Source organism: Salvelinus alpinus, chromosome 28 (assembly GCF_045679555.1).
Source record: "Salvelinus alpinus chromosome 28, SLU_Salpinus.1, whole genome shotgun sequence".
In the NCBI taxonomy this organism is placed as follows: Eukaryota; Metazoa; Chordata; class Actinopteri; order Salmoniformes; family Salmonidae; genus Salvelinus; species Salvelinus alpinus.
This window is the reverse complement of record NC_092113.1, coordinates 22,746,823-22,773,140: the sequence shown is the minus strand read 5'-3', so window position 1 is coordinate 22,773,140 and position 26,318 is coordinate 22,746,823. Positions and strand designations below refer to the sequence as shown.

General features: G+C 43.6%; 2 protein-coding genes across 4 annotated transcripts in view; both read right to left on the bottom strand.

Moving 5' to 3' along the window:
• The window catches only part of LOC139557429 (6-phosphofructo-2-kinase/fructose-2,6-bisphosphatase 2-like), a 36,046-nt gene extending 33,823 nt beyond the window's left edge, over window positions 1–2,223 (bottom strand). For 2 of the 3 annotated variants that reach the window (XM_071372222.1, XM_071372221.1), the window contains exons 1-2: window positions 2,091–2,223; window positions 64–378 (exon numbers count right to left, since the gene is read on the bottom strand). In XM_071372222.1, the coding sequence (XP_071228323.1) occupies window positions 64–160 (97 nt within the window). In that variant the 5' untranslated portion in view covers window positions 161–378; window positions 2,091–2,223. Of the gene's footprint in view, window positions 1–63; window positions 379–2,090 lie in introns of those variants that run through there. The other variant, XM_071372223.1, reaches the window with a different exon arrangement.
• Window positions 2,224–3,437: 1,214 nt separating this feature from the next.
• Window positions 3,438–26,318, bottom strand: part of LOC139557428 (disks large-associated protein 4-like) — a 127,163-nt gene continuing 104,282 nt past the window's right edge. The window contains exons 7-12 of the mRNA XM_071372220.1: window positions 12,119–12,561; window positions 11,903–11,994; window positions 8,004–8,446; window positions 6,974–7,065; window positions 6,504–6,647; window positions 3,438–6,309 (exon numbers count right to left, since the gene is read on the bottom strand). Of these exons, the coding sequence (XP_071228321.1) occupies window positions 6,091–6,309; window positions 6,504–6,647; window positions 6,974–7,065; window positions 8,004–8,446; window positions 11,903–11,994; window positions 12,119–12,561 (1,433 nt within the window). The 3' untranslated portion in view covers window positions 3,438–6,090. The remainder of the gene's footprint in view (window positions 6,310–6,503; window positions 6,648–6,973; window positions 7,066–8,003; window positions 8,447–11,902; window positions 11,995–12,118; window positions 12,562–26,318) is intronic.

Sequence of the window (26,318 nt, the reverse complement as noted above, 5' to 3'; positions counted from 1 at the left end):
TTAACACAGGAAAGGGACCAGACTGGAACATGATACTGGAAGACCCAGACACACAGTACTTACAGCATTTCTTCTGTACTTCATTGGCCCTGAGCTCTGTTCTCTTTCCCTCTGTTGAGGTTTCCAGCACTGCAGTGCCTTTCTGCTGGCTGGCAGCCATGATGCTAGTAGAAATTGAACACTGTCACTGTGGGACCACCCATACGTAAAATGTATGCACGGATGTGTCGCTTTGGATAAAAGCGTCTGCTAAATGGCATATATATTATACTATTGTGCTGTCCAATGACTGGTTCTGTCACGGCTGGGTTGCCTGGCTGAGGACGCTCTGGGACTGGGAGGTCAGGTCACTAGCCGAGTGAGGTCATCATCATCTCTCTGCAGAGGATTTTACAGATAAAATCAATGTTGAGGGTTTTACTTTTTAAGACAATGGTACACTGGGAGAGTACAGTACACTTCAGTAACGTACAGAGATGACAACACTTGGCTGACAAGGCTTGTAAAAGATCAGTAACGTTTAACATCTCAAACTTCTAGGCTAAATCAAATTACTTGAGAAATCCCTGCATCAGCGTCTAGCTAGCTAGTTGTTTAGTTCATCTTCCCACATTTGTTTGTTTACTTTCAATCATAGCTAGCTAGCTGAGTAGATATCCACTACATGGTCAAAAGTATGTGGACACCCCTTCCAATTAGTGGATTCGGCTATTTCAGCCACACCCCTTGCTGACAGGTGTATGAAATTGAGCACACCTCCATGCAATCTCCATAGACAAACATTGGCAGTATAATGGCCTTACTGAAAAGCTCATCGACTTTCAACATGGCAGCATCATAGGATGCCACATTCCCAACAAGTCAGTTCATCAAATTTCTGCCCTGCTAGAGCTTCCACGGTCAACTGTAAGTGCTGTTATTGTGAAGTCGAAAAACGTCTAAGAGCAACAACGGCTCAGCCGCGAAGTGGTAGGCCACACAAGCTCACACAACAGGACTGCCGAGTGCAGAATCACGTACCGTGTAAAAATTGCCTCTGGAAGCAAAGTCAACACAAGAACTGTTCGCAGGGAGCTTCATGAAATGAGCTTCATGAAATGGGTTTCCATTGCCGAGCCGCCACACACAAGCCTAAGACCACCATGCGCAATGCCAAGCGTTGGCTGGAGTGGTGTAAAGCTCGCCGCCATTGGACTCTGGAGCAGTGGAAACACGTTCTCTGGAGTGATGAATCACGCTTCACCATCTGTCAGTCCGACAGAATCTGGGTTTGGCAGATGCAAACACTACTTACCCCAATGCATAGTGCCAACTGTAAAGTTTGGTGGAGGAGGAATAAGGGTCTAGGACTGTTTTTCATGGTTTGGGCTAGGCCCCTTAGCTCCAGTGAAGGGAAATCTTAACACTACAGCATACAATGACATTTTAGACGATTCTGTGTTTCTAACTTTGTGGCTACAGTTTGGGGAAAGCCATTTCCTGTTTCAGCATAACAATGCCCCTGTGCACAAAGCGAGGTCCATACAGAAATAGTTTGTCGAGATCGGTGTGGAAGAACTTAACTGGCCTTCAAGGAGCCCTGACCTCAACCCCATCGAAGACCTCCGGGATGAATTGGAACGCAGACTGCAAGCCAGGCCTAAACGTCCAACATCAGTGCCCGACCGCACTAATGCTCTTGTTGCTGAATGAAAGCAAGTCCCTGCAACAATGTTCCAACATCTAGTGGAAAGCCTTCCCAGAAGAGTAGAGGATGTTATAGTAGTATGATTTTTTTTATGAGATGTTCGACAAGCAGGTGTCCACATACCTTTGACCATGTAGTGTATTTCACAAGCAGTTTAGCTAGTTAGTTAACGTTAGCTTTAGCACTGTAACAGTAGGCATATAGGCTATGTAGCTAATGTTAGCTAGCTAAGCATGTTGAATCCCGCTTTACATCTGAAGAAAGTGACCGGTTGTTTTTTTTACATGTCCATAGCTATGACACACGCTTGTTTTATACAATAACTTGAGGACTTAGCTTTATTTTCACTGCAACAACATAGCGATTCACCTACGCACGGCAGATAGTATTCAGCAGCACTTACCAAAATGACGATAGATGAGTCCACACAATTGTAGCTATCTGTTTGGTGTGACACTTTTGATTCAGTACAGTATTTAATCAGTTCGCTCCGAGGTGTTCCTCATCCTCTTTTAATGTTTGGCTCCTCCTCCCGGCGTCCGCAGGAAACGAATCAATATGCGCGCTGACATTGCACACACGAGTAATATGATATTATGATCTGCATTTAGGAATGAGAAACGCTCTGTTTTATGTCACACACACATTTTATTGGTATATCTAAAAAAAGAAAATAGCCTTTCATTTTCTAGTTTGTCTACGGTCAGTTAGGCCTACCATCTTGAAGCCAGTAGGGGGAGCGCTATGATACTATTCACACACTGAAAATGAATAGGACATTTTTCTGGTAATTACAATTCTTTATTCTTTCAAAATAACTAGTATACCATAACATATGAACAACCCCGTATCAGTAGAATATGTGCTTGATTTGTAAAATAATGACTAGTAGTTTCTAAATGGCCCTCTGTCTAATTTGTTTATGCATGTCTCACTATTTGCATCTCTCAAAGAGGCATTGGTCAATGGGGATGGTGTAATCACATGTGACAAGTCTAAGGAGGTATATCTACAGTCAGGTAGGTGAGATTTTCTACTACCATAGAAAAGTTCATCAGGGAATTTATTTAGTGTCCCATCATTACCCTGAAAGTGATGCGTGGCAAAATGTTTTTGATATTATTGATACAATCCAGACTATTAGTTCAAAAAAGTCCAAGCCAGATGGCTGAAGTGTTTTGCATTGTCCAAAGTCACTGTCTCAACAGGGTATATGACATCAGGGGTTGCCCCTTCATATGCCCATTATAGCCCTTCATAACACAAAACATACTGTATACAAACTGCCTGAATATCCCTGATCAGGCCATTTTCTCTTGAAGTAGTGGGGGAATAAAAAGGTTCCATTCTTCCAGGCTCCTGATTCTGAAGAAAACAATGTCCTAATCTAGGTTCAGATCTAGATTATATGCTATGCCAGTGCCATGCAGAGACCAGTCTAACACTTCTGACTGTATGGTTGAAGAGGAGAACATGAAATCTGAGACCAATTCACCAACCCTGAATGACATGAGACTGAATACAGACTAGTCTCCAACAGCAAATTGTGATTGGTACTATGATCTCAGTAGGATCTTTGCATGACTCTTGTTCTGAGCTATGAGGAAGGCCATTAAAAAGAGATATAACCTTAAAACATGAGCTAACATACAGCTAAATATCATTGAAGACAGGCGATTTTATCTGTAATATTAACATCTCAGCTAATATTACATGTAGCAATGAGTATAATAATGTTGGTGACAAGATGTAGTAACAAAGGGATGTTTAATGATTTCTTTGGACAATGAAATGTACACGTCCGTATGATGTATTACAAATAAACAAACAATAATTAACATACTGGTGCCCCTGCATCAGCTGCTTTCCCAGTTCTACTAATTGCCATATTTTACATTATGAGCTAAAAATACAAAACTGACTGTGGATCACACGAGCACTTTGAGGGCAGCCTTGTTGTGGCACAGGTGTTATTTAGGAGGAGAGCCAGCTCTTGAAGGGGACAAGTTGCATTGAGATCCTGAAATTGCTAATATTTTTCAAAATTCCAAATCAATCCCTCGCATAGCTTTGTGCAAAAATGTAATCGCGGCACTTTGCCTTCTGATCAGAGGTTCTTTGCTTCTGACAGACTGGGTGGACTTTCTCCATACCTATCCAATCATTTCAGATCTAACAGGAGTGCCTAGGCTAGAGGGTTGATTTGGAATTCAGCGAATGAGTGGAACATGGCAAATCATGAGAAAAATGACTCATGTTACGAGAAATGCAAAGCTGAAAGCTCATATACACATGTATGCTGTAGTGTGATAGTGTGAATACACCTCTTTTTCAGTGATGCTGACATGTTTCTCTAGGAAGGCATTCAAACTCCACACCATCGCAGTACAATCCTATACAGCACCATCAATTCTCTCCAAATCCAGAAAAAGACCAATATAACCTGTGGCACAGGTCAAAACAGTCTAGTGTGTTTTGGCTGACTGCATGGTCAATTCAAACCAGTCACAGAAAATGTCTCATACAAAATGTTTTTTTAAATTATCTCCACAATGTGCCTCTATCTGTACACAGGAATAAGAGGTCAAACTGCCAGCCAGACACCATAATAAGAGTACATTAATTCAGCTTGAGCATAGTCTGAAACATTTACATTCTTAGACCTTTTCAAATGCACAGATAAGTGATACATAGCAAATGCATTTCTTAGTTTATAATGTATGCTATGTTGTCATTCTTTTGGATCATTATTAATTTGACAGTTGGTGTTAAGGCTTTGACCAATGAAGTAGTGGATATTAATGGTGTATGACGACCAAAGCGCTGTTATGGTTCGTTCGACTGTTGGCTTGTTAAGTGACTGAGGGCTCATCTGGCGAAAACAGCTCATAACCTAAGCATTAGACAGGAGGACGAAGAATAGTTGAAGCTCCTCATGGAACATTGTAAGACAAGGTAGACTCATCACATATTGTTTGACTTTCACCTATCACTTCAGATCTGAGAACACTGAAAGTTTAGGGGCTAGGGGTTGTTGCTTTTTGACTGGGCATCGGAATCATTTTTACATTGCTAGTTCAAACATCCCATTTTACTTATTGCTTATACGAGTTGTCTCCCAAAACCACTGGCAGAGCTCTGGCCTAAGCCGATGAAAATAAACCAGTCTTGGTAATCAGGAAAAGAGGAGAGCTTATAGTTGATTCCACTTTCTGATTCAAATGTACTGGAGGTTGAGTAGGAAACAGGGAATGTTGTAATTAAGTGGTGCACAATACCTCATGGCCCCCTGCAACAAATATGGGTAAAGTAACCAGGTAAACAGGTGGCGTGAAAGGTGCAGTTATCAAGTTATTTTCAATGCATATTACATTCCTACCTTAACGCACATCAACTGGCCCTGGTAATCTCTCTTCTTCCCTCAAAAGGGCATAGAAGACGTAAAACATGAGTCTGCACAGACACCGACAGACAGCATAGTGCGTGTTTATGAGAGAGAGAATGATTGCATCATGTTCCACTGGATATCATAAGGTGAATGCACCAATTTGTAAGTCGCTCTGGATAAGAGCGTCTGCTAAATGACTTAAATGTAAATATCATCATGACAGTACATGTACTTGGTCTATAGAAAAACTACCTTAGTACTGAACACTGGACCTTGTCTAACAGACAATCTGGTAAAGAACATTTACAAAACTCTTATGGTAACCAGTTTGAGATAGATAGAATGCTACGGTCTTCCTTAGTACACGACAACACCATCTCATATAGATTCCATACAGAGTAAAGCTTATCGTCCACAACCAATGGAGTGGCAGCCTAATACAAAGAGAAAATAGGAAGACTGTGTGGACAGTGAATGAGTACACCTGTGTGTATCCTGAGTGTGTGTGGTAAACAAGAGAGGCTGCCTGGACTAGCCCAGCCCAGCTCGCAGACTCAGAAGAATTGAGGGGGTGAGAAGAGAGTAAACTTCTGGGATACCAAGATTCTTCAGCTGACAAGGAATAAGGATGTCCTTTTATCCAAGATGCACATTTAAGACAGTCTTGATGTATTTCAGGAGGAGATAATAATAATTATAATATTAATAGTAATAACAATAGTATTAAATGTCTGTTGAGGTCTCCATCTCCATGGCAGCCAGGAAGGAAGTGGTTTTGCATTGTTCTGTATTTTTAGCATGCCTGTGCTCTCCTGGGTTCTACTCTGATTGTATGCTGCGCTGCCATTTGGGGACCGGGCTCTGTACCCCTGGGTGTGTCTAGTGCATGTGTGAGGCTGTTCCTTCATGGGGAGCAGTGTGTGTGTGTGTGTGTTAGCTAGAGTGTGTGAGTGTATATGTGGGTGAGAGAGGCTGTTCCTTCATGGGGGAGCAGAGTGCCGGTGGCGGTCTGTTCTCAGAGGCGTGTCTGGGCCTCGGGGACGTAAATCTCAATGCTGTCTGAGCTTTCCGTGGCAGAGTTCTGTCGTACAGACGCCGCGCGTTTGGCCGCCATCAGGCGTTTTCTGGCCTCCTGCCGCTGCTTGTCCACCACAGAGTCCACGCTCCGGTCCTTCCCATGGGTCAGCTTGGACGTCTTCTTTGGCACAGAGGGGGGAATAACCTTCCTCTCCACCTGAGGATGAGACAGAGATATTAGGATGAAGAGACATGTGGGAATTGTTGGATGCAAACCCATTAAGAATATCTAGGATGCGTTTGTGCGTTAAGTGTGTCTTTTGTTTTATTAAATAGAAAGCTGTTTGGATGATAATAATAGTAATAAGTCATCAGGATCTATCAAGGTGATATGTGGTGTGAGTCCAATACCTTCTTCTCTGGCAGCTGCCAGTTGATGGCCTTGAGTTGCCAGAGCTCGTCAAACTTGACACTGATGTCCTCTACAGAGAGCTGCAGGAGGTCCCAGAACCCTGCCAGATCCTGGGCTGTGGGCCGAGGGTTGGCATTCACATTCTAACAAACAGGATGTGACAGGAAGGACAGTGCTAGTTGGCTTGTCTAGACACACTGACATTACAGAACATTATTCAGTCCTTTCCAGCCATGGCTCACTTTCAGGAAGTGAAACAGTGAAAATACAGATTTAACATCAATATTAGCCATCCGTTACAGAGATGGATGTGTGTTGCCTCATTGCTTAGAAGAAGTATGCCTCCATTTGGTATGTATGTATTTTGACACCAGGGGGAGCTCTAAACCAACTCAACCTGCTGAGACTGAAAAAAGTGCATTGAAATGTGCCAGGCTAAGAGGGCATTTGTAGGGTTAGTACTACTCACCAGGTTCTCATCACAGAGTCCTCTGAACTGCTGGAACTTCTGGGCTATGAGGAGCTGGGCACTGCCCACTGCACTGCGGATCGTCCCCATCACTACACACAGAAAACAACAGCCAGTCAGCCATCACAACAACATGCAGGTTCTCTAAATGGGCACAGAGCGCAATATTTTTTAATGGCAATATAAAATGCCCTTAAAATTGTATGGTTATGTGGCATTTCTGACCTTTGTTCTTAATTACCATTGTCATTACAGCGTAGAATTTACTTTGCTGGTGACACACTTCCTCCATAGAATAAATTACTAACCCTTATTCCCCCAAAAGTTATAAAAATGACTTTTTATACACTTATTTCAGTATTAACATTTGCATGAGTAAGATCATACAATACAGGTCTGCTGAGGAATAACCTGATGTGGGAGTCAATCCTGTTCATTACACATTCAATAACTGCAATGCAGAGGTATATTATCCACCTGCCTGACACAGAGGTATATTATCCACCTGCCTGACACAGAGGTATATTATCCACCTGCCTGACACAGAGGTATATGATCCGCCTGCCTGACACAGAGGTATATGATCCGCCTGCCTGACACAGAGGTATATTATCCACCTGCCTGCCTGGGCCAGATCTTGGAGGATCAAAGAGTTCGTCTGCAGTAGTGCCATTAGACTGAAGGAGTTAATGAGCAGCGTTAGCCGTTAACTATTAGCATTAAATGAGCCTGTCCTGCCTTCTCCAAACTCCACAACAGACAGGAGCTGATATGGACTGTCTATTGTCTTAGGGCTTCAGGGATGAGGACATCATCTCAATACCAATTCCACATGTAATAGAACTGACAAGGTATTCACTGATAGGAGATTGTATCTCTGTCTAATGTATAGAGGTCTCCTGTTTAGAGTGAGTATGATAGACTGTGTCTTACTCTCCAAAAAACCTCTGTATGCCTATCAGAATGAGTATAGTCTATGGTCTTGTATACATTTAGCTGGTTAGTGTGAGTATGGTGTACTGTGTCTTACCCTCCTCTGAGATGTCCTTGTCTTTGGTCTCCTGCTCCATCTGTTGACACCAGCCCTCCATTCGTGCAGTCTCAGCCTGTAGTAGTTTGAGGAACCAGTTGCCGTCCCGGAGGCAGGTGGGCGTGCCGGGCTGGGCTGCATCTCCCTGGACACTGCCATTGCCGCTCTCCAAGCTGGGGTCTGGAGGGGGCAGGGAGGAGGGGTCCAGGGCCGGGTCCATTCTCTCTGGGAGGGAGGCAGACACTCTGGCCGGGACTGGGGCATATTTTGGCGGATGCCATGCCATCGCGCTGTCCTCACCGTTGGAGGCAGCGGGGGCGGGATCTACCGGCTGGCTGTTGCAGTTGGCTCTGTTGTTTTCTGAGGGATGGGCGTCTTGTTGAGAGTCCTGAGGCTCTGTCTCTGTGTTCTGTCTGGAGGCCATGCTGCTGGCCCGGCTGAGTCTGGACGGACACACACAAATTAGTATTGGTGCAGTTCAGAGATCATTTACTGTGGATGTAATAAGGTTGACCTTGGGGCCTGACGACCACAATTCACTGCCCCAATCTCTGACTACTGTGGTCCAGAGATTATTGGAACACACTTTATGTTAATACATAGACCAAGGACAGTTTGTATTCAGCCATTAGTGCTAGGTCAGACTTCCTCTCCCAACGACAGGCATACAGACAGCCATCATTATGAAGTGGAGTTTGACTGATAGATCAAGGACATGAGTGCTGAAAGCACATTGCCTTTCTCTTTGCCTCTGCAGTAAAAGCAGAGACGGCATGATGAGAGGGTGACTGAGTAAGCATGCAGGAAAGAGAGAGAAAGATGAATCGAGAGAGTGAGGGGGAGAGCGAGGACAAGATTACAGCGTTCAGTGATAGGGAGAACAGACGAAGTGGGCAATACAGTCCAATGTGATTAGGGAGAATTACTCTGTACTAGGCTGTTTAAATGGCCAGTTCTTCACAGCACTCTGCCTCCTCCACTGTAGCCAAAACAAGAGAAAGGCCACCAATCAGACAGACCGAGAGAGAAAGACAGAGAGACGCTACACTAACACTGTACTGCTGCCAGCGCTAGCTCAGAGTGACTGCTGAGTGACCTTGGTAACTGCCTGGACCAAACAGGCTGGAGCCATGCCAGGGCAGGAGGGGAGGGACTAAGGGATGGAGGGAGGAAATAGGGATTACAGAGGGTGTGGATGGATGGATGAGTAATGGTTGAACACAGCAGGAGATGCACAAACACAAATGGAAGCAGTTCAATTTAGAGATTGTGAAGTAAATGTAACTGAAAACATCAAGGTCTCCAATGTGAAAATGATAGGGATGTGCATCTTTCCCTTTCAAGATGATTCGATACGCATCTAGATACATGGGCTCCGATATGATACAGCAACGATACGTTTTAGTTTGAAACGATTCGGTTTGATTAGAGAACGAATCGATGCGTTTCGGTTCGATGCAATACGATCTGTTATATAAATTAATTAATTTTCCATCCAAAATTCAAATGTGCTGCTGATGGAGCTCATGAGCTGGATCTGTCCGAGCTGGATCTGTCCGAGCTGGATCTGTCCGAGCTGGATCTGTCCGAGCTGACTTGTGTGTGAGTGTTCGGGCTGTGACGATACCAGTATAGCAATATTCTTTCCATGGCAAAAATGAAAACACGAAGCGGCCCTTACTAGTCGGTCCTTTAAGAACCTGCTGTATGCAAAATATTGTGTGCTAAATCCTCTTCGTGTTTTGTTTCCTTGCCACAACAGTAACGAGTATCGCGATACTGGTAACATCCCGGCCCTAGTGTGTGTGCATAAAATTATGTATGTACTATGTAGGCACCTGATCTGAGCCATAATGGAGACTAAGCATCTACCACCCCACTACTATCAGATTGGGGGGCGCAATGTTGCCCATGTTTTCTCTCTCCCAACGTTGGTTCTGATATCACCAGCACCCACTAATTAACTTATAATTTCTGCAGATTATGTGTTTGAGTTAGTAATAGTACTGAGCGAATAGTGCCTTTGGGCTCCCGAGTGGTGCAGCGGTCTAAGGCACTGCATCTCAGTGCTAGAGGCGTCACTACAGACACCCTGGTTTGAATTCAGGCTGTATCACAACCAGACGTGATTGGGAGTCCCATAGGGCGGTGCACAACTGCCCCAGTGTCGTCCGGGTTTGGCCGGTGTAGGCTGTCAATATAAATAAGAATTTGTTCTTAACTGACTTGCCTGATTAAATAAAAAAATAAAGTTTAACCTTTTAAACATTGAGGTTGGTTTGGTTTCGGTTCAAATTTTCTTTTTTTAAGTAATGGCAATCATTTGAGTTGAATGCTGTAACACAGAATAAAACAATTAATAAAAGTCCCATGATGGTAGTGATGTCCATTACTGCTTATCACTTATTAACCATCATTTATTCATATTACTTTAATACAATATTTCAATTGTTGTGTATATTACATTTGTTTATTTGATGACTATCATTTCATTCCAAGTCATCTCATCTCTACAGATCTGCTGCCTATTCTGTCTGACAAAATAACTATTTTGTAGTTCTTCAAAGTAAATAAGGCATACTTTTATGGACTGCTGAATACCAACTATCAATCACTTAGATCATATATTTTCAGGAAGAGATACCTCATGAAGCAACAGCTGCTCTCTATATCCCCTCATGTTCATTCTTGTCTCTTCCGCAGTAGGCATAAAAGAAAGACCGGACAAGTAGACTACGCAATGGATTATGGTCATTGGAGTTAAAAAATAAAATGTAACCTGATCAAAATAAAATCTATCGTAAGCTCCGCTCAGCAGGTATAGCCAGATGATAGTTAGTTAGCTCACTAACAAGCTTGTGTCTGCAGAGTAAAACACGTCTTGCCTTTTTGTAATTAATAAAGCCGATGTGAAACCTGATAACTACAGTATCCTTAGCATTAAAAAAGTTTATAAATTATTCTCCAATTAAAAATCTTCCCAACTTCTGAATCAGGCTTGTAAAGTCAGTAGACTATGCTTCGGAAGGGGGAGGGGCAGGTAACCCACACACACACAGAGATTTTCAGCTGTCAGGCAGACAGTGGAATACGTTTCTGAGTGAGAGAAGGCTTTTGCGCATGGGCACTTCGTTATTTTTTGTGGAACTGGGGGGAAAATGCCCAGTTCCCATGCTTTTAAAATTACAGTTTAGATCACTTTCGTTCGTGCTTCTGTTTATGGGAAAATTTCATTATTTTCTCGTTTTCAGTTCTGTTCCCTGAGTCGGTTCCAACCCCAGGTCTCCAGTAGCTTATTTTAATTCGGGTAAAACAGTGCCTAGATAACAATAACCTAGCAAATTACACAGGTTGTCACGACTAATAAAGCCTAATACTGTATCATACAAGGCATTTTAGCATTTGAACGACGAAGGTGCCACGTAGATGTGCAATATCATGAAAAGGTAGCCTACATCGCGTCGGTCAGCGGGTGAAACTGGGCACAGTGCGCAGTTTGACTAGACTACTGATATCGCCTGGGGTTGTTCAGCATGCAAAATGACTTGTAGATCAATGACTGTCAACGCAGTTACATGCAGTTTGACACTAACAGAGGACGCATCAGTTGTCACCAGAAATGTGAGGTATTTTCAGAAGGTAGAAAGGACGTAATATGAGCAAAACATTTTAGTGAACCAGCGATTCGTAATGTTTGAAATTGGGTTCTCTGACCGATGCATGCTTAGCATGCTAAATTTGCATTGGTTTGGTGTCTGTGGACCGCTACACTTGCATCTTAAACATTTAGAAAATCATCCCTAGAAAATGATAAATGACTATTCCGCAAGTGGCTGTGAACAGCTGATTGAGTGATCAGCTGATTGAGATTATCTTGTGTTGATAAGGATTTGACTTACGGCCTGCCGTTCTCCACCTGCACTCCAATAGACTGGAACTTGGTCGAGGGGGGCGGTTGAACCTCTCTCTGGATTGGCTGAACGCAGTCCACCTATGAGTCAACCATTACAACGAATTAGTCAGTCATTCTAAGCATCCTCCCAACAGATTACAGTGCATCACAGACATTAAAGCTGAACTAACAGTCAATTTAGAAAATTGATTCCTGGGCTCACCTGGATGCCGATAGACGAGAGCTTCCTCTTTGTGGGAACAGGCTCTGGAAGGGTTAGGGACTGGTCTGGAGTGAGGCTGGGGCCTGGGTTTAGAGTGTCATTCTGGGGCTCGACCTGGGTGCCGGTACTTGTGGTGGTGCTGAAGAAGGGAAGTGGGTGGGAGTCCCTTGGGGCAGGAACAGGGGCAGTGACGGGGGCTGGGGCCCGGGGTTGAGAGCCCTTGGCCAGGCTGCCTGTACGCAGGCTGCAGAGGCTATCGGAGGAGTTGCTGCGTCCTGATTGGCTGTTGGCCTCACTGCGGCGGTCCTGTTGGTCCAGGTATGTGTCCTGGGCTGACTCCGTGCTGCTCTGCACCGTCACAGAGATGTAGGGCTTGGAGGTGGTGCGCGGAGGGACCGGAGGTGGGCCCTTCTTACAGGAGCTGCTTACACACCTAGGGAGTGCTGGGAAAGAGGAAGGAAGTGCCATTAGATGAAACCTGAACCAGGACAAAGCAGGAAGATCATTAAAGTAGTGCCAACCGAACCACCACAACAGCTAAATTGAGTTGTAAAAGAACAGGGCAGATCAAAGACAGCCTGCTCTAAAGCAACTTCAAAAATACAATAAAAACATACCCAATTTTCCTAAACATATTTTCCCATGCCTAACACACCTCCATGTTTCCTGTAAACCTGCTGTTTCAGTTCCATTGACGTCAGTCAGTCTGTCCCTATGGGAGTCCCTTACCTGCCTAGTAGTGCCTACTGCCTAACCTCCCAATCATCTTTCTCAAGGGACTATAAAGTGGGGAAAGTCAGACACATTCTGTGTCCAATGGAAATGCGCTATTCTTCATTATGGAAGTAACAGCAGGATAGTTTAGGGAACCATTGATCATTGACTCCTGATAAACTGCACAGATAGATTGATTGTGTTGTTGAATGAAAAGCATGACTTTCTGCCATAGAAACCCTTGGTTTCAAAACTGTACCAAAAAAAAGTCCAAACTGTACAAAAAAATCTGAAAAACACTTTTCAGTGTAAACTTAAGACTAAAACCAGATAAAGCATGTATAAAATATATTATATTAGAAAAATAATACCAAAACAAAAGCTAGACAGTCAGGGGAATATAAAATTCCCAAGACAATGAATTTACCCGTATTGATTTTGATATTCAGTTTCAGCAAAAGAACACAGCATTAGCCATGACAAAATGCATAGAACTTCAGGAAATTATCTTTAAAACTGCTAAATTCTCTCAGCTCCATGGCAGAATGTAGAATTTCTGGTAATTTGCTCTAGAACTGCAACATTTTCTATCAGCTCATGGCAAAATGTGAAAATGTGAATTGCACGGATTTAACTTTAAAACTGCAAAAAATGTATCTTGGCTCAATGGAGAAATTCAGAGAATTGCAGGAAAGTTGTGGGGGGGCCTCTGCCAAACCCACCACCTAAGCCACTTTTTGATCCAGAAAAACCCTGAATAAGCCTCATTTCCTCTGGAGATACCAATAACACACTGACAAACAATTATGACACTCCCCGGGCGGATCTTACTGCAAACATTTCCAAGAGGAGTCAAAGAGGGAATTACCAGCAAGAGAAATAATAGGTCTGACTCAAGAGCAGGGGATTTCACTCTAGCCTAGTGCTTGAGATGGACCTGGCCCCTGTTCTTGTCATCAGTGACTGATTGGAGGGTTACTGAGTGAAACAGAGAGGTAATTACCATAATACAACTCAAAAGAGAACCCATAAACTGGGTCAGGCAGGGCATATGCTGCTGCTAGATATAAAAATGCAAACTAAAGGAGAGGCTGGCCCTTTTGTAAGAAATAAGTTGCCATTTAAACTAGGGCTGGGAATTGCCAGGGTCCCGATAGTTATGATACAATATGTATTGCGATTCAATATGTATTGTGATATGATACTGTGATTTATACCACGATTTGATGTTCCAAACATATTGCTCACCATGTGTTCACTGAAGAGGGACAAGAGAGCCATGAGAACGAGTTGATTGGTCATGGAAATTAAAGTGCTGAAAACAAATTGGCTCCCTATTTAAAAGAAGATGGAGAACAAGCTGTGAAAGAAAAATACTGCCGTTTTGGTCAGGTTAAAAAAACTAGCGCAAATAAATATGCCGACATTGTTAAAACGATCGTCAAAAATAATTTCCCGATATGTAACCGTATCGATTCCCCCCCCCCCCATCACTAATTTAAACAGCTGGCCGTGTGGCTGGGTGGGATCAACAGATCCTGGAAAGAGAGAGGACTGATAGGTCTGCCTGGGAAAATGGGAGAGGAAAGAAAAATTACACTGGTCTCGTCCAGTTACAACATTCACAAAGTCACATGGGCGCCAAGTATACTCCCACACATGACTAAACACACAGTCACAGGCTGAATGAAAAACAAGTTTGTAGCACTATTACCGGAAACTGTAGGGAATAACCTACCAACTTTACTACAAGGACAGGGTTATTACATGGGTGTGTCTTGGTCCATTTCACAGTTGATTCACCAGTATAAAAAGGGCAATGCCTGGCCTATATAGGTTAATGTTAGTGTGACCAAACATCCTTCAAGATCCTTTGTTTATAGCAACAGGGAAGTGTAGACATGAGATCTGTCATCAACAAATGACAGGCTGCTCCATTTCATTTAACATTCAAATGTCACCAACGCACACAAACAGGCCTGTGGAATCCAGTGGCCAGAGAGAAGCGCTGTCTCACACGTTGCTCTAACAGCAGCAACCGCCTCAGCTCTGGGCCTGGCGCCAGCCGAGGACAAAAGGACACCTCTATTCCCCGAGAACGGGACCCATTCCTCAAATGCCCAGCATAGACACACAAGAGTCCGACGAGTTAATTAATGTGGCGTGTTCGGTGTTGTCACGTTCTTCTTAGTACTACAAGCCTCTTGATCCCCATGTCTACGTGGCTGGTACGCATTCGCTAGTGTACCACACAAACATGTCTACACAGTCCAGACAGCCTACTCCCTCACCAAACAAATGACAGAGAAAAGGCCATAATCTGGCCATAATCCATCAGTAACACCAATGACAGAGGAAGTGCTGTTTTTAAGCACTAACGCTGTAGAACTACCTATTATTTATAATATTGGCAGAAAGGCTCTGTCCAGTCCTGCTGTGATTTGTATTACTGAACCATGCTTGCTCTGCCCTTCACCATGGGCTGACTGCCCAGAGGTGATTATGGGCTAGATTAACTAAGCTGTCTGGAACCTCTGCTCCTGTGGGGCAGTGCCAACCCTACTACCCACCCACTGGTCTCATAGACAGCATCAGATATCCAGGGCTGGCATCAGAAGGGACAAACATCCGAAAACACTGAGCACTTGGATATCTGATAACATGAGTATTGCTAGTGAATGAGTTTGTGAATCACACCTCCACTTTGCATTCAATGCAAAACCAGTCTGGCCTAGGATATGTTAATGCACATGAGGCATGAGTGGATTACAGAACTGGACTTTGATCAGAAACAAAGTCGTTTTACAGTCTATTGTTGATTATAACTGATGGGGAGCAGTCCATGATGAACTGAAGAACGGCGCCAAAGGAGATGGCTGCCGTTTTACGATCCCCGTAACCAACTGTGATATTGTGCATGTTTTTCGCGTTATTTATAAGTTATTTTGTGTTAGTATGTTTCTGCCAGCGTGTTTTATGACCGAAAATAGTTTAGATATCAGAACAGCGATTACTCACCCCATACTGGAGGAATACGTTATCTTCAACGAGTCAGGTGGGAAGGAATTACTTCAGACGGCCGACAAAGCCCTCATCCCCGCCATTCGCAGGAGAAAGAGACGGCGGTATCGTTGACGAAGAGCCAGGTGCCTTGTAAGGATCCGTCGCCGAGTGGGTAATCTACCTTTACCATCAGTCCTATTAGCCAACGTGCCAATCAATCGCTAATAAAAAATAATAATAAACACAAATTACGATCAGCTACAGTGGGGCAAAAAAGTATTTAGTCAGCCACCAATTGTGCAAGTTCTCCCACTTAAAAAGATGAGAGGCCTGTAATTTTCATCATAGGTACACTTCAACTATGACAGACAAAATGAGAAATAAAAATCCAGAAAATCACATTGTAGGATTTTTAATGAATTTATTTGCAAATTATGGTGGAAAATAAGTATTTGGTCAATAACAAAAGTTTCTCAATACTTTGTTATATACCCTTTGTTGGCAATGACAGAGGTCAAATGTTTTCTGTAAGTCTTCACAAGGTTTTCACACACCGTTGCTGGTATTTTGGCCCATTCCTCCATGCAGATCTCCTCTAGAGCAGTGATGTTTTGGGGCTGTTGCTGGGCAACACGAACTCCCTCCAAAGATTTTCTATGGGGTTGAGATCTGGAGACTGGCTAGGCCACTCCAGGACCTTGAAATGCTTCTTACGAAGCCACTCCGTTGCCCGGGCGGTGTGTTTGGGATCATTGTCATGCTGAAAGACCCAGCCACGTTTCATCTTCAATGCCCTTGCTGATGGAAGGAGGTTTTCACTCAAAATCTCACGATACATGGCCCCATTCATTCTTTCCTTTACACGGATCAGTCGTCCTGGTCCCTTTGCAGAAAAACAGCCCCAAAGCATGATGTTTCCACCCCCATGCTTCACAGTAGGTATGGTGTTTTTTGGATGCAACTCAGCATTCTTTGTCCTCCAAACACGACGAGTTGAGTTTTTACCAAAAAGTTCTATTTTGGTTTCATCTGACCATATGACATTCTCCCAATCTTCTTCTGGATCATCCAAATGCTCTCTAGCAAACTTCAGACGGGCCTGGACATGTACTGGCTTAAGCAGGGGGACACGTCTGGCACTGCAGGATTTGAGTCCCTGGCGGCGTAGTGTGTTACTGATGGTAGGCTTTGTTACTTTGGTCCCAGCTCTCTGCAGGTCATTCACTAGGTCCCCCCATGTGGTTCTGGGATTTCTGCTCACCGTTCTTGTGATCATTTTGACCCCACGGGGTGAGATCTTGCGTGGAGCCCCAGATCGAGGGAGATTATCAGTGGTCTTGTATGTCTTCCATTTCCTAATAATTGCTCCCACAGTTGATTTCTTCAAACCAAGCTGCTTAACTATTGCAGATTCAGTCTTCCCAGCCTGGTGCAGGTCTACAATTTTGTTTCTGGTGTCCTTTGACAGCTCTTTGGTCTTGGCCATAGTGGAGTTTGGAGTGTGACTGTTTGAGGTTGTGGACAGGTGTCTTTTATACTGACAAGTTCAAACAGGTGCCATTAATACAGGTAACGAGTGGAGGACAGAGGAGACTCTTAAAGAAGAAGCCACCCGGACAGCTGATGAAATTGAGGAGTATTTGCGTCTTCAATAAGCCCCAAACATATTCTGATTGACTGGGCACCTGCCCAATCATGCAAAATCCATAGATTGGGGACTAATGAATTGACTGATTTCCTTATATGACCAGTAACTCAGTGAAATTGTTGAATGTTGCGTTTATATTTTTGTTCAGTATAATTGCTCATTTGCTACGTGAGGCTTATTTGGTTGAATAGAAGTTTTGTAATGGTTAGGTTGTTACGAACGCAATAGGTGGACGCACAAGGCTTTTCGGCAAATAAAACCAAAAATGACTTTATCGGAGCTGTGCCCGTTGAGGACTCATGAATATAACCTGTTATAGCATGGACGTTGCCCATGAGGCCTTCCACCATTTTAAAATAGTCAACTGGGTGGGAATTCTTATGAGTTGGGAGCAATCAGCCAATGAAGAAAATGTACTACTTTTAAAAATGGAGATTGCCTCAATGGCACTGCCCATGCTGTCACAGACGCTATAATAGCACAGATACAAAGATGAGTCCTTTATCGATTCCTCTCGATGGCCTGTTGTTCACACGAGTATCTGCTCTCACATTGGCTAAAATGGTCCCACCTGATCTCGCCTCCTCCCACCTGCCTTACATCTGAGGACATGTAAATCCATTGTTAGACCAGTCACTATCTTGTCAATGTAATACACACTCTGTTCGTAACCATAGATTTAAAAAAATAATAATAATAAGTTCACTGTTCTCTGCCATCTTGGGACATCAGTCTCTGAGATTGCAGTGGGATTTAACATGGTTTAATTACTGTTGGTCTTATTTTTGTGAAACCATCATCCTACCAGTTGAGATCTGTGTTAATTAAGCAAACTAGCCTCAGTGGGCAGATGAGACATGGTGCTGATTTGGCTGTTTCCCAACCTGGAGGACACAATAAATTCTAAACACTGCAAATAGAAAAAAAGAAACATGCATGTTCTTTCTCTGAACCTGTATGCCGTTGCACCCCACTGAATGGGACCTTGGTCTGATGACTCCAGAGCTGCTTCCTGCATCTCTTCCTGTCTGCACTAAAAGCATCCGCATGCTTCCCAGCCTAAACATTTCAGAAGAGTTTGTGCATATTCGACGACATTGTGCTGTTTTTTTTCTTTTTGGTCTTTGGAAAAGGTTTTTTTCAGCTGTTCGGCCACACAAAAATGTTTCTCCAGTCAAGCCGAAGTCTACGCCCCTTGGTCGGTGATTGGTAAAGAGTAGGGATTCTTCAATAAAGTATTGTCATTCAACAAGAGACGACTCGTTTTTCATGCACTTTTTTCCACTTAGAAATAATGCATCAAATATCTAGCACCCGGACTATTTACATTGTCACCCACCCTTTGTTTTTACAAAGCTGCTACTCGCTGTTTATTATCTATACATACTCACTTTACCCCTACCTACATGTACAAATGACCTCGACTAACCTGTACCCCTGCACATTGACTCGGTACCAGTACCCCTTGTATATAACTTCGTTATTGTTATTTTAATGTGTTACTACTTTTTCTTAACTCTATTTCTTGAACTGCATTGTTGGTTAACTTCTTTGATATAGGGGGCAGCATTTTCACTTTTGCATGAATTGCGTGCCCATAGTGAACTGCCTCTTACTCTGTCCCAGATGCTAATATATGAATATTATTATTACTATTGGATAGAAAACACTCTGGAGTTTCTAAAACTGTTTGAAAGATGTCTGTGAGTATAACAAAACTCATATGGCAGGCAAAAACCTGAGAAAAAATCCAAACAGGAAGTGAACATTCTGAGACTGGTCGATGTTAAAGTCATCGCCTATTCAATTCCCTGTAATATATGGATATGTTTGCACTTCCTACGCCTTCCACTAGATGTCAACAGTCTGTAGAATGCTGAATGAAGCCTCTAGTGTGATGTGGGGCCGGATGGGAGGTGTTTCAGTCATTGGTCTGGCAGATTGCCAGTTCTTGGTCACACGCTTTCCTCATGATATCGCCATGCGTTCCATTACTTATAGAGACTGAAAAGAATTCTCCGGTTGGAACCTTATTGGATATAAATGATAACAACATCCTGAAGATTGATTCACTACTAAGTTTGACCAGTTTATTCAACTTGTAATATAACTTTTTGAAGTTCTCGTCCGACGTTTGCCTGCATCTGCGTGAGCGGTTGGACACGTGTACTACACATGCTAGCAAAAGTAGCTAATTGGACATAAGTAATGGACATTACCGAACAAAACAACAATTTATTGTGGAACTAGGATTCCTGGCAGTGCATTCTGATGAACTTAATCAAAGGGAATATTTATGATGTAATTTCATATTTCTGTTGACTCCAACATGGCGGAGAAATGTTTTTAAATCTGAGCGCCATCTCAGATTATTGCATGGTGTGCTTTTTACGTAAAGTTTAAAAAAAATCTGACACAGCGGTTGCATTAAGAACAAGTGTATCTTTAATTATGTGTAAAACATGTATCTTTCAAAGTTTATGATGAGTATTTCTGTTATTTGACGTGGCTCTCTGCAATTACTCCGGATATTTTGGAGGCATTTCTGAACATGGCGCCAATGTAAACCGAGATTTGTGGATATAAATATGCACATTATCGAACAAAACATAAATGTATTGTGTAACATGATGTCCAATGAGTGTCATCTGATGAAGATCATCAAAGGTTAGTGATTCATTTTATCTCTATTTCCGCTTTTGTGACTATCTTTTGCTGGGAAAATGGCTGTTTTTTTCTGTGGCTATGTACTGAGCTAACATAATTGTTTGTTGTGCTTTCCCCGTAAATCCTTTTTGAAATTAGACATGTTGGCTGGATTCACAACATGTGTAGCTTTAATTTGGTGTCTTTCATGTGTGATTTCATGAAATATTGATTTTTATAGTAATATTTGAATTTGGCGCGCCACATTTTTTCTGGATTTTGGCCAAGTGGGACGCTACCGTCCCACCTATCCCAGAGAAGTTAAGGGCTTGTAAGTAAGCAGTAAGATCTACACCGGTTTTATTCGGCGCATGTGACAAATAACATCTGATTTGAGTTTCAAACTGCCACTGGAAGCAACGTCAGCACAATAACTTTGGTCGGGAGCTTCATGAAATGTTTTGTTTCATGGCCGAGCAGCCGCACACAAGCCTAAGATCACCATGCGCAATGCCAAGCGTCAGCTCGAGTGGTGAAAACGTGTTCTCTGGAGTGATGAATCACGTTTCACAATCTGGAAGTCAAATCTAATCCAATTTTATTTGTCACATACGTGTTTAGCAGATGTTATTGTTGGTGTAGCGAAATTGTGTTTCTAGCTCCAACAGTGCAGTAATATCCAACAATACACACAATCTAAAGTAAAGGAATTAAGAATATATATAAATATTTGGACGGGCAACGTCAGAGCGGCATAGACTAAGATACAGTATAATAAAATAAGTATATAAATACGGGATGAGTCATGCAAAATATGTAAACATTATTAAAGTGACTAGCGTTCCATTATAAAAGTGGCCAGTGATTTCAAGTCTATGTATATAGGGCAGCAGCCTCTAATGTGCTAGTGAAGGCTGTTTAACAGTCTGATGGCCTTGAGATAGAAGCTGTTTTTCAGTCTCTTGGCCCCAGCTTTGATGCACCTGTACTGACCTCGCCTTCTGGATGATAGTGGGGTGAACAGGCAGTGGCTCGGGTGGTTGTTGTCCTTGATTATATTTTTGGCCTTCCTGTGACATTGGGTGCTGTAGCTGTCCTGGAGGGCAGCTAGTTTGCCCCTGGGGATGCTTTGGGCAGACTGCACCACCCTCTGGAGAGCCCTGCGGTTGCGGGTGGTGCAGTTGCCATACCAGGTGGTGATACAGGATGCTCTCAATTGTGCATCTCTAAAAGTTTGTGAGGGTTTTAGGTGACAAGCCAAATTTCTTCAGCCTCCTGAGGTCGAAGAGGCGCTGTTGTGCCTTCACCACACTTTCTGTGTGGGTGAACCATTTCAGTTTGTCAGTGATGTGTACACCGAGGAACTTGAAGCTTTCCACCTTTTCCACTGTGGTCCTGTTGATGTGGATAGGGGGAAGTCCATGATGAGCTCCTCAGTTTTGTTGAAGTTGGGTGAGAGGTTATTTTCCTGGCACCACACTCCCAGGGCCCTCACCTCCTACCTGTAGGCTGTCTTGACATTGCCTGTTAAAATCAGGCCTACTACTGTTGTGTCGTCTGCAAACTTGATGATTGAGTTGGAGGCGTGGGTCAACAGGGAGTACAGGAGGGGGCTGAGCATGCATCCTTGTGGGGCCCCAATGTTGAGGATCAGCAAAGTGGTGATGTTGTTTCCTACCTTCACCACCTGGGGGCAGCCCTTCAGAAAGTCCAGGACCCAGTTGCACAGGGCGGGGTTGGGACCCAGTGCCTCGAGCTTAATGATGAGTTTGGAGGGTACTATGGTGTTGAATGCTGAGCTATGGTCAAGTAACGGCATTCTTACATAGGTATTCCACATGTCCAGATGGGACAGGGCAGTGTGCATTGCGATGGCATCGTCTGTGGATCTATTGGGGTGGTAAGCAAATTGAAGTGGGTCTAGGGAGTCAAGTAAGGTAGAGTTGATATGATCCTTGACTAGTCTCTCAAAGCACTTCACGATAACAGAAGTGAGTGCTACAGAGTGATAGTCATTTAGTTAAGTTACCTTTACTTTCTTGGGTACAGGAACAATGGTGGACATCTTGAAGCATCTGGGGACAACAGACTGGGATAGGGAGAGATTAAATATGTCTGTAAACACTCCAGCCAGCTGGTCTGCGCATGCTCTGAGGACGCGGCTAGGGATGCCGTCTGGGCCAGCAGCCTTGCAGGGGTTAACACGTTTAAAATGACTTACTCACGTTGGCCACGGAGAAGGAGAGCCCACAGTCATTAGCAGCGGGTGGCACTGTGTTTAAGCCTGGGCGAAAGCAAGACTGTGTCCTCGCGTAGCTTGTTTCCCCTTTGTTGTCTGTGATTGTCTGTAGACCCTGCCACATATGTCATGTCTGAGCAGTTGAATTGGGACTCCACTTGGTCTCTACACTGACGTTTAGCAAGTTTGATTTCCTTAAGGAGGGAATAACTACACTGTTTGTATTCGGCCATATTCCCAGTCACCTTGCCATGGTTAAATGTGGTGGTTCGCAATTTCAGTTGTGTGAATGCTGCCATGTATCCACGGTTTCTGGTTAGGGTAGGTTTTAATTGTCATAGTGGGTACAACATTTCCTGATAAACTCAGTCATTGTATCAGTGCATTCGTCTATGTTGTTCTCGGAGGCTCCCCGGAACATATGCCAGTCCGCGTGATCAAAACAATTTTGAAGCGTGGATTACAATTGTTGAGACCAGCGTTGAATAGTCCTTAGCACGGGTACTTCCTGTTTGAGTTTCTTACTATAGGAAGGGAGGAGCAAAATGGAGTCGTGATCAGAGTTACCGAAGGGAGGGCATTGGAGGGCCATGTAGGCATCTCGGAAGTTGGAGTGGCTGTGGTCGAGTGTTTTAGCAGCGCAAGTACTACAGTCAATGTGTTGATAGAACTTCGGTAACGTTTTCCTCAAATTTGCTTTGTTAAAATCCCTAGCTACAATAAATGCGGCCTCAGGATATGTGGTTTCCAGTTTGCATAAAGTCCAGTGAAGTTCTTTGAGGGCTGTCATGGTATCGGTTTGAGGAGGAATATACATGGCTGTAACTACAACCGAAGAGAAATTCTCTTGGGAGGTAATACGGTTGGCATTTGATTGTGGTATTCTAGGTCAGGTGAACAAAATAACTTGAGTTCCTGTATGTTAACACAATCACACCATGAGTAGTTAATCATGAAACATACACACCCGCCCTCCTCCTTCACTGAGAGATATTTATTCCTGTCTGCGCAATGAACTGAGAACCCAACTGGCTGAACGGACTCAGACAGTATATCCCTGAGAGAGCCATGTGTCTGTGAAACAGAGTATGTTTACAATCCCCTGATGTCTCTCTGGAAGGAAATCGTCGCCCTGAGCTCGTCAACTTTATTATCCAGAGACTGAACATTAGTGAGTAATATACTCGGAAGCGGTGGGTGGTGTGGGTGCCTCCTAAATCAGACAAAGTGCACTCCAAGTACCTCTTTCCTGCAGGCAGTGTTTTAGAACAGCCTCTGGAATCAGTTAAATTGCCCTGGAGGGTACGAGCAAAGGATCCGATTCGGGAAAGTCGTATTCCTGGTCGTAATGCTGGTGAGTTACCACCGCACTGATATCCAAAAGTTCTTCCCGGCTGTATGTAATAACAAAGAAATAACACATAAAAACTGCAAAGTTTCCTAAGAGCTAAAAGTACAGCAGCCCTGTCCGTCGGCGTCATTAGGTCTCTGAGGAATCTGGGTTTGGCGGATGCCAGGAGAACGCTACCTGCCCCAATGCATAGTGCCAAATGTATAGTTTGGTGAAGGATGTATAATGGTCTGGGGCTGTTTTTCCATGGTTCGTGCTAGGCCCCTTAGCTCCAGTGAAGGGAAATCTTAACGCTACAGCATACAATGACATGCTAGATGATTATGTGCTTCCTACTTTGAGAAAACAGTTCAAGGAAGGCCCTTTCCTTTTTCAGCATAACAATGCCCCTGTGCACAAAGCGAGGTTCATACAGAAATGGTTTGTCAAGATCGGTGTGGAAGAACTTGACTGGCCTGCACAGAGTCCTGACCTCAACCCCATCGAACACCTTTGGGGTGAATTGGAACACTGATTGCGAGCCAGGCCTAATCGCCCAACATCAGTGCCCGACCTTACAAATGATCGTGGCTGAATGAAAGAAAGTCCCCACAGCAATGTTCCAACATCTAGTGGAAAGCCTTACCAGAAGAGTAGAGACTGTTATAGCAGCAAAGGGGGGGGCTAACTTCATAGTAATGCCCATGATTTAGGAGATGAGATGATAGACAAGCAGGAGTACACATACTTTTTTTTCTAAACATCAAATCGCAATACATATAAAATCGCAATACCTATTGTATCAGCACCTAAGTATAGTGATATTGTATTGTGAGGTCCCCATCCATTCACAGCCCTATCTACAACGTGATGACACTATGTTGCTCCTTGCTGAACCAAGAAAGGTATTGTAGCAAAGGAGACTTCTGCTTCAGCAGCACATGCAGTTAGGAGAAGAGAAAATGTGCACCTTAAAAATTATTATTTGAATGATTCTTTTTCTATTCTAAAATGGTACAACGATGCCCATTTGGCCAACCTTATCAGCCATCCAAAATTCCATGACAGTCACAGCCCTACTTTTAATAGGTGCTCCTGCAAGTGTTTAAGTGCTCCTAATCTGCACACGGCAAAGGGTTGGATCAGCCCCAGATTAACAGCATTATAGTGACTGTGTAGCAAGGTGACAGGCTGCTGGAGAACTAGGCTGGTGGTCCAAGACCAGAGGGGATAGACAGGGCTGGTGAGAAACAAAAATGTAGACAGGCTGGACAGGGCTAATGGTGAGTAGTGCTACTCAGAGACAGAGGCAGGCAGACTGGACAGGGCAGCCCAAGAACACACCAACAGGAAGACAGACAAAAAACACACAATACAGCAATGGTTTACAAAGAGAGTGGTTAGAATATAAACACCAATGGTAATTCTAGTTTATGATGAGTGCAACAACAAGCTACAGCCTCTCTCCATGCAAAGACTGGAAACAGCTGTCCACAAACTAAGTAACCAGTCAAATCACTTAACTGGAAAAATACTTTAAAATATCTGCGCGCCCCACAAAAACAGGTTTAGAACAAACTAGTTCTACTCTCTTACAGCACAAGTGTTGGGGGCTGCTTGAAGTGGTCCGTCCAGTCAGTCACCGTGGTGTTACTCCAGGAAGGTATTAAAACGCTAATGACGTCCTGTGGAGTTTCCAGACCACCCTGTGCCCTGTGGGGATTGGTGCCAGCTTGGTGGAAAGCCTAATTAGCTGAGGTAAATACCCGGAATCAGTCCTGTCAGGTGTCAAGAGGAAGGGGCTCGGGTGGGACTGGAGCAGTGTGTTACCAGACTACTACAGCAAGGAAAATCCTTCTACAACAACAGACAGAATGTCACTTTTGCTCAAGAACACACAAACACACTTCCCCTAACCCCTTTTAATCTTGTGTTCAACACATACTGTAGGATTGGGCGACCCTCATTTGTATGGCTGTGTGTGTCGTGACCAGCTACATGAGCGGTATTACATTGTCAAGATTACACAGGCGGAGCTGTTGAGATTGAACTATGACACCATGGATGCAAGAGATCCTCCTTGTGACCCAATTCTTACAGATTGGTCACTTGAATACGACAGGATTCTGCCAAACCAAATACCAAGGACTTGCAGACTGAGGGGTTGCATCATTGTACTGTTCTCTATTCATTTCTCTGTAGCAGTCATTTTACTACTCATCCCTTTAGAATGTCTGTTTGAAAATTGTCATGTAACTATAGTGACTCCACCCACTGACTCACCAATGACCTCATCAATGAGTGTGTGTACAGCCAGCCTGTGTGTATTGCCAGAGCATGTGACTCAATGTCTGTGTATTCATGTGCTGACCATGTGTTATCTGAAGCCTATGAATGATTGGCCATCTGATCCCAGCCCTACAACAACTTTCAAGCTAAACAAAGTCAGGGGTGCTACCATGGTCCCTGGTATACAGAGCACAGATTCAAGCCTCTCATAAAAGGTCCAGCTGTTTAACTGCAAAGCACTTAAATTAGCACATTGTCCGGAAGCTGTTCAATTATTGATTGTATACTCAGAATCCAGACAATAAATGGCCTTTAGAGACAAAATGCTATT